This window comes from Mixophyes fleayi, chromosome 5 (genome assembly GCF_038048845.1).
Source record: "Mixophyes fleayi isolate aMixFle1 chromosome 5, aMixFle1.hap1, whole genome shotgun sequence".
NCBI classification, from domain to species: Eukaryota; Metazoa; Chordata; class Amphibia; order Anura; family Limnodynastidae; genus Mixophyes; species Mixophyes fleayi.
Window position 1 is genome coordinate 110,441,887 of NC_134406.1, and position 15,547 is coordinate 110,457,433.

The 15,547-nt window shown below is 38.9% G+C and overlaps 1 protein-coding gene across 2 annotated transcripts in view; it reads left to right on the forward strand.

Annotated features, from left to right (window-relative positions):
* The window catches only part of TERT (telomerase reverse transcriptase), a 69,957-nt gene that overhangs the window by 47,894 nt on the left and 6,516 nt on the right, over positions 1-15,547 (forward strand). For both annotated transcript variants that reach the window (XM_075212673.1, XM_075212674.1), the window contains exons 9-14: positions 2,649-2,762; positions 9,597-9,668; positions 11,803-11,988; positions 13,005-13,131; positions 13,238-13,299; positions 14,991-15,115. In XM_075212673.1, coding sequence (XP_075068774.1) covers positions 2,649-2,762; positions 9,597-9,668; positions 11,803-11,988; positions 13,005-13,131; positions 13,238-13,299; positions 14,991-15,115 — 686 coding nt within the window. The remainder of the gene's footprint in view (positions 1-2,648; positions 2,763-9,596; positions 9,669-11,802; positions 11,989-13,004; positions 13,132-13,237; positions 13,300-14,990; positions 15,116-15,547) is intronic.

The window sequence follows — 15,547 nt, forward strand, 5'->3', positions numbered from 1 at the left end:
CAATATAGGATGCATGGGGATGTTACCTAGAGAGACTAAAGTGCTATGATAAGCCATATATGTGTCTGTAGTATATGTGTGAAATAACATTTTCCCCATTCTACATACTGATTATAGTATGCTGTTACTGACTGATGAGTAATTTCCAACAAAGATTAAATAATACAAGGCACACATTAGAAGTTTCTATAGAGCCTTATACTTAAAACAAATGTACTTTATAGCAATGTGGAGAGTAAATCAAGTTAGTAAGAAATATGTATTTTACTAATGAGCGTGGTGTTTTGAGGAGGAGATCCTAGCAAAACCTCGTTCCTATTTCCTAACCACCCTGTGTGTGTGTGTGGAGTGCTTGCTGCTGTTGTTTTGGTGTATTCCTTTTTCTGCTTGTTATCATGTCAGATAAGGGTAAATATGCCAGTGTTAAGGTTTATGCCTGTTCAAAATGTTTTACTAAACGTCCGGTGGGACAGACGAACCGGGATGCACTCTGTGTAGTGTGTTTCTGGGGCCCGGGACGAGCTAGTACAGGGGGTGTCCTCACTGGCGGCGGGGGAGCCGGCGTGGGCGTCTTCACTGGCCCAATCGGTCTCTTTGCTCGCACAGCTCATTACCCGGCAGGTGGAGGCACAAGGAGCCACTGTGCTCTCAGACACTGGTTCTATTCCACATATTTCAATAGAAAGGATTTCTAACCTGGCTTCTGCGGTTAATATGGGGGCGTCTTCCCATGTTTTGTCCCCTCCTTCTCAGACTGCCCAGGGAGAGCCAACCTCGTCTTCTTCCTTAGAGAGAAGATTAGACCGTTTAAATCGCTTTCTGGATTCTCCTAGGCTGCTTCCTCCCAGGGCCAAGCTGGTGAGGTTATTCCATGCTCAGCTTTCGGCCTCAGGTTCAGAGGGGTCCTCTGAGGAAGAGGGGTAGCTAATAGAGGATTCTGACTCCACCCAGTAGGTTGAATGGGAGGACAATGCCAGAATTCAAGGGGTGTTAGCTGTACGTGAGGCTTTGGACTTGGTGGAATCAGAGGAGTAGAGTACTTCAAGTCAGGGTCTTTTTAAATGAAAAAAGTCAAAGACTGTGTGTTTTCCTTCCTCTTCAGATCTGTCTGAGTTTGCGGAGTCAGTATGGAAGGCTCTGGACTGAAAATTCTCTTTTCCTCTCAAGTTCCTTCAGCTTTATCCACTGCAAGACTAGGATACTTTGCGCTGGGAGCAGATTCCCAAGGTGGATACGCCAGTAATTTTCTGCAGTGAATGTTCCTAGGGCTAGACCTCCTAGTTTCAGCTCTTTTCGGCAGTCCTTTCAGGGCCACACCTCGGGAAGAGGTCCGTGATCAGCAAGAGGTGGGCCTTTTTCAACCCGAAGGCAGTCTCACAGGGGAAGAGGCTCCTTTCCCAGGAGGCGCTCGACTTCCAAGACCCCGGATAAGTCCCCAGCATGACGGGAACATCCCTCTTGACGTGGGGGTGGGGTGCCGTCTGCAACTTTACAGAGATCAGTGGACGGTGTCCTTCCGGGACAGCTGGATTTTGGGGATCATATCCAGAGGATACGTGATAGACCTTTTGGGACCGGCTCCCAGAAGGTTCTTCTCAACTTCTCTTCCTTGCGATCCTCTGAAACGAAGGGCGCTGTCACAACAGGATGGGTCTTATTGGCCAATCCTAAATCTCAAAGGGCTCAATCAGCGCTTGCGAGTGGACAAATTCCGGATGGAATCGGTTCGATGGTTTCCATGTGAATCAGGATATAGTGATTCCTGCTTTTCGTGAGGGTTCATTGTTGGATGTGGTGCGGGTTTTACGCTCTTATGTGGATAGGACCTCAGCTTATCGTAAGAAGGACTTTTGTTTTGTATGACTCATAAGAGGGGTTGGCCAGCATCCAAGCAAACTATTGCCCGTTTGATTACATCTATGATTCGGCATGCTTATGTGAGTTCTAGCAGGCCGGTGCCAGAGAGGCTGACAGCTCACTCCACCCATTTGGTGGGGGCGTCCTGGGCTGCATGTCACGGTGCCTTGGCGGATCAGCTGTGCAGGGCTGCTAACTGGTCCTCTGTTCACACCTTTACCAAATTTTACCAATTTAATGTTTTCGCTGCTTCGGATGCTTCCTTTGGCCGCAGTGTTTTGCTTGCAGGGGCTCCAGAGCAAACCCTCCCTTAGTGGCTACTTTAGAAGGTCCCCATGGTAGCAGTGTCCCCCAGATTGGATGACTGAGAAAAGAAGATTTTGGTACTTACGTCAATCTTTCTCTGAATCTATCTGGGGGACACTGCGTTCCCTCCCTTTTGCTCTTCTGCTGGATGTGGTTGTTTGGTTCCTTCCTTGGTGCTTTTGTATTATACTGAGGCTGGCAGGTGTTGCGGAGGGGAGGAGATAGCAGCAGTTGGTTAACTATTTAAGTGCCAAACTCCGAGTGCCCCTCCTACAACCCGGTGGTTGCAGTGTCCCCCAGATGAATTCAGAGAAAGAGATTGACGTAAGTACCAAAATCTTCTTTCATTGTCAGTAACTATTAAATATAGAATATAATTGATGTTTTTTTTTCTATTGAAGATCTCCACCTAAATTACTTATTTTTGCAAAATGTAGGTTATTTTATTTTAGGTGTTTTAACGTTATAATTTTTGTTCCATTCAGATATTTTGTGCAGTGTTGTGGAATACCTCAGGGATCCATGTTGTCAGCATTACTCTGCAGCTTATGCTATGGTGATCTGGAAAATAAAATGTTTGCTGGAATACAAAAGGACGGGTAGGTAGTGTCTAATACATATAGCGCAAGTTAACTTTCCCTTCTTTGGGAACCTTATCATGTTTGGGGTACAGCTGTCCCACAGTCACTTGTAGTTGGGGATGCTAAAGGGATAGCTGCTGGAGAGCTCCAAGAGAAAAGCAAAACTGCCCAAAGTGATAACTGGCTACTGATTGGTTGTGTATGGAAAGCAAGTGTGTCTGATTACTCCAATAGTTATTAGTTTTTAGATTAATGGCGTGGTGTATACTAATTATTTTAAATCCCATATAATGGAGAATTAGAGGATCAGTGCAGTTTTTACATGCTAGTTAGGGATTAAACTAGTCAAGCGGTGCTTATCTGAGCCTTTTATTTTTCATTTTTTTAGACTTTTCTGCATGTATGCATCTTTATTTACCAAGTTAGACGCAGGTAACATACTCAGTCTTCAGGGCTTATTAAAAACACTTGGTAGTAACTGTGTTTCCCTAATTATATGATCATATATTACTGGAAAGGTCCAGTCCAGTGTTGGTGTGCTTTACACCACTCTATTCAGTGCTTGGCATTGGTCTTGGTGATGTGAGGCTTGCATGTAGCTGCTTTGTCATGGAAACCCATTTGATTAAGCTCCCGCCACACAGTTTCTGTGCTTACATTAATGCCAGGGGAAATTCGGAACTCTTCAGTTAGGGAATCAGCAGTATGTTGACAACTATTACACACCATTGACCCCGCTCTGTGATTTTACGTGGTCTTCCACTTCATGGCTGAGTTGCCATTGTTCCTAAACGCTCCCACTTTCTAGTAATATCGCTTATTGTTGACCATGGAATATCCAGCAGTGCCATGCTTGAAGTCACTGAGCTCTTCAGAATGACCCATTTTGTATCACAAATGGAGACTGCATGGCTAGGTGCTTGATTTTATACACCTCTGGCATCTGAATTGCTTGGCTTGCACAATGGAGACTTGCTTCTTATTAAAACAACATAACCGAACACCCTATAATTCCACCCTTCTTCGTAAGACTTAAGAGGCAGGTGGGGGTGTAATACTATTAATCTGCAGACAACCAATTTTAAATTTAAAACAAAAGCAAAACCAAAAAAACTTTTTGGGATATTTACAACAGAAAATATTTTGAGCAATCCATTACCAAAATATATTAGAATAATAGATTTCTAATGAATAGATCATTAATTTCAGCATAAATACAGCTGTATGTTGAGGGTAATGTTGCACCTAATAGCAATAGTGTTTGCTGTGATGTAATTTCAGGGGTTCAGGCCCTTGCATCTAGGGGGCCTACAGAACCTACTTGCACCCTTATGTCTTTCCTGCATTCTGGGAAACAAAATAACTGTGTGCTGTGTACTTGGAGCAAGATGTAAATTAAAAAAATGTCTGTCGGTCTCAAGTTCTGGCAGGCAGAGTAAGAGTAAAATAAGTGTATGTAAATTGTTTCTAGTGTGTTTGTGGTTGTGTATTACAATTAGAGATGGGCGGGCTCGCTTCCCCGAGAACCGAATCCACCCGAACTTCGCCCGCTCGGAATCCAAATCGAGGCCGAACGTCATCATGACGTCGTCGGATCTCTGGGCTCGGTTCTCGCGATACTTGAAAATTATAAATACCCGTCTCCACAGCAATCCATCGCCATTTGACAGAGGGAGAGAGCAGGGTGTAGTCACAGGCTGATTAGAGCAGGGACAGAGAATACAATTATGATTACAATTCTGATAGAGAAGAGAGGAGGATAGAGGAGTCTTTTTTTTCAATATTTGGCACTACAAGTGCTTTGGGGTGTCCCCCATTCTTTTGCATTAATATTTCTGGCTGTCAACAGTCCTGTTTATCAGCAATCTGAAAAATAATTTTTAGCACTCCCAAGTGCTTTTTGGGTGTCCCCCATTCTTTTGCATTAATATTTCTGGCTGTCAAAAGTCATATTTGTCAGCAGACTTAAAATATAATATTTAGCACTCCCAAGTGCTTTTGGGGTATCCCCCATTCTTTTGCATTAATATTTCTGGCTGTCAAAAGTCATATTTGTCAGCAGTATCTAAAACAATTTGTAGCACTACAAGTGCGTTGGGCTCATAATGGATTCTAAGCAGTCCACAAATGAGCAGAATCAGCAACCAGGTTCTGTCACCAGTCCTGAAGGTAGTGTTCCCAGTACGTCATCTGGGAAAGGCGATGTCAAACTAAACAGTCTTTTGAAATCAGTCAAAAAAAGACGCGCCCAAAATTTTTTTACCGTGTTGAAGCGCAAAAGAAGTGTAACTGAGGAAAAGTTAAGTGCCAATAAAAAAAAAAAATGCCAACATGCCATTCTACACACGCAGTGGCAAAGAGAGAATGACCTTTCTCTATTAGTGGCAGATCAAAAAATGTTACTGAGCCTTTTTCTTGTACGGACACTCGTGACAAAGCAAAACCAAGTAATTTGGAGTCTAAAAGTGGTGCACAAGTACTGTTACACGTGAAAGCCGAGCTGCAAGATAACAGTAAGGCAGTAGAGGATAATGTTTGCTCTGAATCACAAATGACACCAATCCCTGGGGAGAGTCCATCCAGAAGTGCTATGTCTAATCGTGAGCATTCTGTTAGTGACAGTTTACCCATAAAGAGGGACCCTTTCAGCAGCTCTGCTGATGTGTGCCTGAACAGCCCGAGTGTAGTTGGTGATACACCAATTGAGGATGCCACTTTTGAATTAGAAGAGGATGAGGGGGAGATTTGTGTAGGCGACGAGGTCACTAATGATGATGTTGATGATTATGATGCAGACAGATACCAAATTGCCTTTCTCAATTTCTATTTATATTCTCTAGACTCTATAACGGCTGAATAGTTTACTATTTTACTCCTAGTGGAGAGGGGGTCTGATGCAGACAGATACCAAACTACCTTGGTCCGTTTATTTTTACTTTCTAATTCCACAGTCTATGCAGGCTGCTTTTTTTCTATTCAACTACAAATAGAAGGTGTAATATACACCCAAAGACGATAGCTGCATTGCCAATAGGCAAAGATGAAGAGGAAGACAACCAGGTTTGTGTGGAGAATTAAGGATGGCCTACCAGGGATTAAACTGTTTTCTTCCGAATTTATTAGCTTTAGAATTACCTTACTTATCCAAGAAACATGTGGAGCACTAAATTAGGTTATTTTATGCCCAAAAACATTGATTTTTAATCAAAATAGCAAAACAAAACCAAACAAAACCAAAACACGCAAGGGCGGTTTTGCAAAACACGAAGGTAATCCAGATCCAAAAACAAAACCAAAACACGGGGGTCAGTGAGCATCTCTAATTACAATGTACACTATGTTTTTATGTATTGATTTTGTGATGTTAATGTATACATAAACTCCTGGAAATAATATCTATATAAACAGTAAGCTATGTTGTCTCATTCATTGTTTGTTAGCAAAACTTGTGTATAATAAGGAATTCTGTACCACATGCTGCAAATTATTATGGATATTCGAAGTCGCTTCAGATTTTTCTGACTGTATAAAACCAGAGCCTACAGTTTTGTGCTTTTGATATAGTCACAGCCTCCTCAATGACTTCTATTATCAGTTAGATATAGCTACACATTAGTTCAGTTCTAAGCACTATTGGCCACATTATGTTCTTCTCATACATTTTGGACTCTGGAATGTGAGATTTGCTTGCAACAAAGTATCTATTCATGATCTATTCATTTCAAAATACCTTGGCCCCCTTGCATTACAGATACTTGTCTTGACTGGGTCCAGTTTCCTAATTCTTTGTCAACTTTGCTGCCTGGCTCGCTTATCATTGACTTACTATGCTGTGATTATACTGGACTTAATGTATCGCTCTGTGTCACATAGCTGGCCTACGCGGTACCTATTCAAGGTTTAAAATCACCTAGGCAAATATCTGAAATAAAATAAATAGGTTTATTTAACAAAATGGTAGCACCAAATAGCAATAATTACATTTAAATAATAACCCATTGTTTGTACCTTCCCTGTCACCTGGCAGAGGCTGAAAACCTCAATGCCAGCTTGACCTCAGCTATCACTGGATACTGAATGCCCGTTTGCTGTTGTGGAGAGCTGGCTTTTAAAGGCAGAAATTACCCTCTCAGGAGTTTCAGGTCCTGCCTGATTGTCCTTTTTGTGTGTTTGCATTTTCACAGATAGCAGATAATTTGATCTTGATATAGTCATGGACAGTTATTGTTCTATGGGTACACAGTAAATTTTGTTTAAACAGGAGAGATCACAAGCCATACACATTGCATTTAAATACACAATGTAGTCATCTGTAATTAAGCAAAGAGTTCTATCTGTGGACCTTTTGCCTATCTTAATACATGTGACCCCCTGGTGTGATGTACATTTATTCAGGAATATTGGACAATAATCCTTTCACCTAGGCTGAAACAATGGACTAGTCTGCATGTATATACAAGTTAGGAAAACCATACTGCCAGACATATCAACTACTTACAAATACAATATATAGTTTAAATATGATTGACAAATATGGGGAACCAGAGGGCTAGAAAAAGTATATGTTTTTATAGTCCACACTTTGTGAGAAACAAGGTGCAGACTGGTTGAGGTGATATTAATACCTTGTTTCATCACGTATGTGATTTCAAAATTCTAATTAACAACCCCACTGTCTCTGCTGCTACAAAACTTTTACTTACTTCCTCCTTTTGATCTGCCTCTGATCTGCATCCTGTTTGCTCTCTAATGACCAGGAGTCACTGTCCACTTATGGAATTCCCTACCACGCCCGATCAGACTCCAGTGTTCAAATCTTTATTCACTTTATGAAAACTGATCTCTTTATTAGAGTTTACCCTAATAAAACCTATACTACTTACACTGGTACACCTTTACAACTATCCCAATCTCATCTCTGAGTAACACTAGCTCTTAATGTCACAGTATTACGGCTACCAACTATTGTCATAAGCTTATAGAACAGGTGGTAGAGGTCTTCAGCTATGGCAGCCGCCTTTCCTGTAGAACTTGTCGTGCTCACGGGTACTCAGATGCCCCCAAGTCTTAAACTCAGCGTAATACAAGCTTATGGATAACACCGTAGTGTGGACAAGAGGGTGATGGAAGGAGATAAGTGTGTTCAGGAACAGGCTAAGGGAAGAGCATAAGCAGGCAACGAGGGGAGGTTCAGGCCAAGGGTTGGGCCGGCAGACAACCAGGATATCCAAGTCACAGGCAGAAGTCAGTGTCACCAGCAATATATCACGGTGCAAGAAACAAGCCAGAGGTCATACACAGAAAGATCAATCCAGAAGTCAGGTACAGAGTACAGGAGCAGGTCATCAGCCAGGAACTGAATGCTATAACCGGCAGGGAGGCTAAGCCCTAGATACATAGATGGACCAATGAGGATGCAGCACTCCCAGCAGTGTAATCAGCCTCCGATGCTAATTAAATGAAATATATTGCGCACATGCCCGAAGCCACTTCATGCCAGGACATGGCGATTAGAGGCAAGTCGTTCCTACCGTTGCCTTAACAATGGCTGGGATGAAACCGGAAATGACGTCCCGGTTGTCATAGAGATGGCCGGAACGCAGCCAGAGGGGTCCAGCGAGTCATGGCGGCTGGAGGCACTGCTGCACCTCATAACACTCAGCTGTGTTATTTTCGCACTAGATGTAAGGTCTTGAGAAAGGCTTTCCCTACCATCTTGTGCTTAATATGTTTAATCTGTGTAACCTGATGATAATAAGTGTATGTGTGTGTGTATGTATGTGTGTATATATATATATATATATATATAATATATATTGTGGCAAGAGCCCGCTACTGCAGAAGCACACGAGAACAACTTCTTCCTTTTTATGTAGCTTTATTGTCAGGATGGTAAATGTTTTGACACCGTATACTTTCACAGCAATTATGGAGACCCTAAACGCTAGCTATACATAGACTAGCTCTCTCTCAGGACCAGCCAGCTTTCCCAGCGTTGGTCTCAGTGAACAAATGGCACAAACAAGCTTTTATACATGATACTTCTCCCCCAGCCTTAGCTTGATGGACAGGTGACACACCCACCTTCTCTTTAAGAGAAAACGCCCATCACTGGCTCTGTTTCAACTAACAGACACAACCTGTCTGTTTGCTGAGAGGAAGCAGCTTTTAAATCATGTAAGTTAAACTACACATAAGTCTTTACTTGGTTTAACATGAATCTAGGTGCATAACTGCGTCAATGTCTTACTCTGCTTGTATGTTTTCTTTGCATATTGTCAGATAAATGCCTCCCTTTGTTAATATATATATATATATATATTCCACACTATTTTATGTGTATATCAGTTCTGTGTTACATAAAGCAGAAACATGGCATGCCATTCATGTTTATCCCCAGACTTCTACCATTCAAATAGAGTGGAGGGAGAAGGGCTATTTTGACGCAGTCGGCCAAGCCAACCAGGAATAGTTCCACAACAGTTGGAGACCCGTTTTCTATATTATCTTTGCTTTTAATGTAGATATATTTCTAATTGTTAAGGAGCTTCAACTCAAAACTTGCATAGGTTCTCAAGTGCCTTTAACTACAGTACAGTGTGTGGAAGTGCATACTTGCGATAATCTAAACAGAAAATCAGTTGCAGATGTACTGAATAATTTTACCTTTCTTCATACCATACTCATTGCACATCTTTTACTTAGTTGTTCACAACGGTTTTGTCTGCCATATGTACAGAGATATACAGGACAAAACTGGTTTTGTAATTATGAATGCTTACTTATCTTATTACCGCTGCCCAGAGATTTTATTTTCTATCTGTGTTTAATACAATATTTTGTCTATTGTAGAGTTTTCATGAGACTCATTGATGACTTCTTGCTGGTTACACCTCATCTAGAACAAGCAAAAAAATGTTTGCGGTATGTAATCATGACACAAGCTCTATAAAGCCAAGCCTGAAATCATGTACACCCGACATTGAGCATTATCAGACCCAACATAACAATAAAATGCGATCATATATAAATAGACTTTATCAACTTTGGATGCAAAACCTAATTTTTTGGTCAGGGCTAATACTCTAGTTTAAAGTGCTGCTCTATCACCTATTTGAAATCCTATCCTAAGGTTACGTACACAGTGGCATTTCTTATTGTATGTCGAAATAAAAATGTGTATAAACTACTTGTTTAATATGTGTTTACAGATGCATTCAATCTGCAGATTTTTATTTTGTCTGTAGCAGTTGTAATCTTGTTTAAGACAAACGCATGTAGAAACTCATATGTATCACATCAGATTTCATATTCCCAATTAAACAACACGGTGAAGTACAATGTATATTAAATGCTTGTAAAAAAATGCATATATGGTGCAATGAATTTTACTTTCACAATAATTTCCATGTACTTGACTTTCATTCCAAACCCCCTTCTATCTAACTGTATGCAGCTTGTGCCAACAAACATTATGGCCAGTGTTGCCAACATATTTTATGGTAATTGGTGCCCATGTACATTATGTGCAACGTAGCTGAGCCATACTTAATGGTTATATGGAAAGCTGAACAGACTTTATAAATTCTACAGGACAAGTAATGGAGTTCTGTTAGCTGCCTTGGGACATGACAGGAGCCATTGCCTGCTCCTCATCATTTCCTGTTAAAAGCTGTCGTCATGTTGATGTTTGGAAGAGCTTACTATCTGACCTGACATAGGGCCCAACTATTTCATTATTTATATATATATATATATATATATATATATATATATATATATATATATATATATATATATATATATATTACACCTACAGGAAGATCCAAACATGGAGTTTTCCTTTTTTATTTATGTTTTTTTAAACTGAAGAACCCTTTAACCCACTAGTCCTTTCAGTGTATTCTAAAGCGCTGGTATTTATGAAGAAAGCAATCCAATAAGTTAATCGCTAAAGACCTGTGTCAAATCCCTCCAAAAAACATCACAATGGTAGCATTGGATTATGAAGTGAACACTTGAACAATTACTACCTAGATTTTGGATTGACATTATTTTACTCTGCAAAATATTTCTATAAATTCATAAGCAAAGGGAAAGACTTTGCATGTGGACGACTCTATCATCTGCTACTGGAACATGTTTTTCATTTTTATTTTACTCCAAGAAATTAATTTAATGTAAAGTACAAAACTGATGTATGTGACATTTAAGTAATTGACATTTCCAAAACTCATTTAGATTTCAAAGTACTCTGTGTGTGTGTGTGTGTGTGTGTGTGTGTGTGTATGTGTATATACATACATATGTATGTATATATATATATATATATATATATATATATATATATATATATATATATATATATGTGTATATATATATATATATATATATATATATTATACAAGTTAACCCGTACATGATACTCATGCATTCTAGTCAAATCAAGATACTTAAGGTCTTAAAAAGGTTCTTGTCATGCATTTGGGCCTAGCCCAGGCCTCCTCAGGGGAAGATCGTTACTTCCCGACGCAAGCGCCCTTTTTAATGTGTGTTCATGAGGTAAAATTACCTCACGAAAATGAGTTTGACCCCTCAACTCGTAAATTTAGCCTTTACTACCCCTCCCACGGGGGGAAGGGGGGATGATGGAAGTTAACTGACTTGACTATTCTATTTTTTTTGTCAAATAATGTCAGTATACCAAATTTCAGGTCAATTGGATGAGCCCTTTCTGAGAAAATAGTTTTTTCCACACACACACTAACGCACGCCTCTACACATGTGTGTTCATGAGGTAAAATTACCTCACGAAAAATGAGTTTGAGCCCTACCAAATTTCAGGCCTTTTTTGAATTTTTTTCCCACACACACTAAGAATTTAGTAGGTCAGTGTATAACTCTGCCCAGCAGGTGGCGCTGCAACTTTTTTCCACACACAGACGCCACTAAGCATTTATATATTAGATTCTCACATCAGATATTGCTCCCCAATGTATATGTGCTAGTTGTGATGTTTCAAATCTAGTGGTGAATTTTTTTTTATTTTTTTTTTCAGAACTCTGGCAGTAGGGATTCCTGAGTATGGCTGCTCAATAAGCCTTGATAAGACAGTGGTAAATTTTCCCATCAATGACATTCCAGAGTGTTCCAGAGTAGAGGAGTTACCAGCTCACTGTTTGTTCCGATGGTGTGGTCTTTTGCTTGATACAAAAACTTTGGAGGTGTATTGTGATTATTCTAGGTAAAACATGCTGGAAGATCATGCCTTATTCTACTCTTAATTTTTTGGACGTGCCGTTCATAACTTGGATGTCAAAAAAAATAATAATAAAGTGTTGCCAAGTGATATCACTATGAAATATTATATTTTATATATATATTGTGGCATAGTGAGTAACTTCCCATGGGTGTCAAGGCCTCACAGACAGGCAAAATAGCTCATCCTTCATTATTAGCTTTATCTAAGGGAGGTGGGTGGTGTCAAACTCAGACAGATGTCAAACCCAGGTCTTTCCCTACCTAACAGAATAGTTAGGATGAACTTGGGGTTTAAAAGACTTATGTTTCCTGTGGGCAGGGCGATCTATGCTGGAGAAGCTGGCTGACCTTTTAGACCAATGTTGGCTAACCTGTGACACTCCAGGTGTTGGGAAACTACAAGCCCCAGCATGCTTTGCCAATATATAGCAGCTTATTGCTGGAAGGGTATGCTGGGACTTGTAGTTTCACAACACCTGGAGTGTCATAGGTTAGCCAACACTGTTTTAGACAGATGATCTGTGTTACATTGGTGCTAAGGAAATTGAATGTTTATGTGAATCTTTTTGCCATCCTGTCTATAAAACAAAAGGCTATTATACCCAAACATACCTTGAGAAAGTCAACTTGGAGAGGTCAGTGTCACAGCATATGCTTTAGTGCACATGAATACAAATTGCATAGTAATATCCTTATCTCAATATATTAAAGTTCAGTCAACAACCTTGTTCATGACAACACCCATATAAATCTATACTTCATTATAAAGTTATTAGTAAACATTGAATGCATTTTATAGTCCAATTAATAAAACAAGGTACATACATATGTTTAATTTCATGTCTTCCCAGTTTTTTTTTTGGTTTTTTTTTCAAGTTCACAAGCCAAAACATTAAAGCAAGGCTAAGTCCCCCCTCCCCCGCCCCCCAATGCTGTGTTTGTTTGAATAATACATGTGAAAAGTATTGTATATTTATATCATTTTAATTGTCCCTACAGCTATTCATGCACTTCCATTCGATCTAGTCTGACATTTTGCCACAGTGCTGCAGCAGGGGAAAATTTGAGAAATAAATTATTAAGAGTTCTCCGACTTAAGTGTCACAGGCTCTTTCTTGACCTCAAGGTAAACCAGTGTTCTCTAATCTTTTGTATATTTAATGGAGAAGAATATTTCTAGATTGCGTTTCTGTTACCAGACAAAAATGTTATTACTTTTGTCAAACCTCTAGATAAACAGTCTGCGAACTGTGTGCATCAATGTTTACAAGATTCTTTTACTTCAGGCTTACAGGTATGTAATATTTAATCACATTTTAAAACATGAATCTGTTAAACTTTATTATTATTACAATACTTTAGTTAAAGCTATTCTATGTATTCCACATTGCTGTACAATAAATGTCATTAAATTAAGACATAGGATACAATTGTTAAAGGTTTTCTTCAGTCAGACTAATTCTACTCCCACCAATTTATGAATCCCATATAAAGTTTATTTTTTTGGTTCTACAGACCCATCAAATCCTTTCCATGCTGACAGCTAGAGATATGTAGCAATCAGTGGTTTGATTTTATTTACTAAAATGTTCAAGAAGAATGTCAGAATCCAATTAGCTTCTATACAGTATTTAGGCATAGTTACTCGCCAACAGTTTTTATATATGTTGTCCCACCAGAACAATGTAAGACTATAAAGAAGGAGTGTATGTGAATTCTGTTACACCTACAAAGATGTACCCACTGTAGAAAAGAGAACCTGCAAGTAACGGAGTAGTTGCATTAAAGATGGTGCCAAGAAGGATGACTGTTACTGATCATTACAGAATAAATATGCCTTTTTAAGCCCCTGAAGATCAGAAGTTGTTGAAATGTTGTTATTGAAAAATATTAACTTTAAGAATTAAAATAAATGAGAAGCAGAGGATTATAGTCCTATAGATTACTTTTAGTTGGCAACAGATTCCGACTTGTGTACTGCAATGAATCCCCCTATGGCATATGAACAACTACGATGCAAGTGAACACCATATATCCATGAGAAAGATAGTTACAGACTCCGTTACAGGGCTGATAGAATATCATAATTTATTATATGACTTATAAATTGAACAGGTTTAGATTGCCCTGGCTGCGTGGTTATTTGTATCATTTACCATATGGTAGGATGTATGCCAACCACGTGATGTTCATATCACATTCTGGGGCAGCCTCTTCTGACAGGTAAACCGATGCTGCTGAGTGCGCACGCTAAGCACAATAAATATTGCTATGAGAAGTTTCTTATTCCTTTTAAATAAGATAATCATGAAAAATTGAACTTCTCAAACTAACAGGAGGGGTAATTTGGAAAGAGTAATATAGTTACAGAAGCACAAATTGAAATGACCTCTTAGTAGCACAAAATATCTCTTGCCTAAATGTATAGCTTGCTGGGGTCTATTTATAATTGGTGGGCAGCACTACTAGATGATCTGTATCGCTTCTCATCGCAGCAATACCAAAAGATGTATGTCTGCTATTCAAGAATACTTACCTGCCGTGTATCCTCGGTTAAAAACCCTCTCTGCAACAAAAGTCTTATTTTGTATTTTGTTGCGAAAGGGACTTGCTCCATTGAAGAGTTGACTTACTTTAATAGGAGTTATAGGTGGCTTGCGTTAGCAGTTTGTTACAGCTATTTTAACAGTTCATTAGTTTTCATCATATAAGTGGATACATTTTTCTTTGTTCTTAATATTTCGCTATGAGTGTTTAGATAACACATATTGTACAATATACATAATTTTAGTGCATATCAATAAAGTTGTTTTTATGTTTTATATAAAACGTTGAAATTAACCTTTGAGTACCCAGATAGACACATTTTATGTTTTATTTTTTTCTCCCATGGCTTGCTGTAAAAAAAAAACCAAAAAACAGACGTTCATCTGTTTTGTTCAAAAAATAAATTCTCTTCTCTTTATATTCTCTTGTCCACTTTAGGTTCCATGCATGTGTTACACAACTTCCATTTAATCAAAGTGTGAGGAATAATCCATCTTTCTTCCTTACTGTGATTTCTGATATGGCACCATGTCTCTACACAATTTTAAAAGCAAAAAACAGAGGTAACAATATTGCAAAGTACTTTAGCCTTTATCCTTATATTAATTTAATTTTAATGAGCATCATTTTATTTCTCTACACTGTAATAGCAGATGTGTTTTTTGCTGACACAACAATAAGAAATAAAATGAGTTAAGTAAAATAGTAAACTGTAAAATAAATGTAAAAAAATAATAAAATTTTTAGCTTATTATACATTAATTGCACAATTTATATAACTTAAAGTACGAGGGGGAGAGGAACATTTTTAAAATGCCCAATGTATCTTACTGGAAGCCTTTTGTTTTCATGCACATGTTCAGTGAACCAACACCATCTTTCAAAGATAGCACTGAAAATTGGATGAACTGCTCAGTTTTCAGTTTGGACTGCGATTGGATAGAAGTGGTTTACATTATGCACAATCTCTGAACCTTTGAAAATTCGGCAGGAAC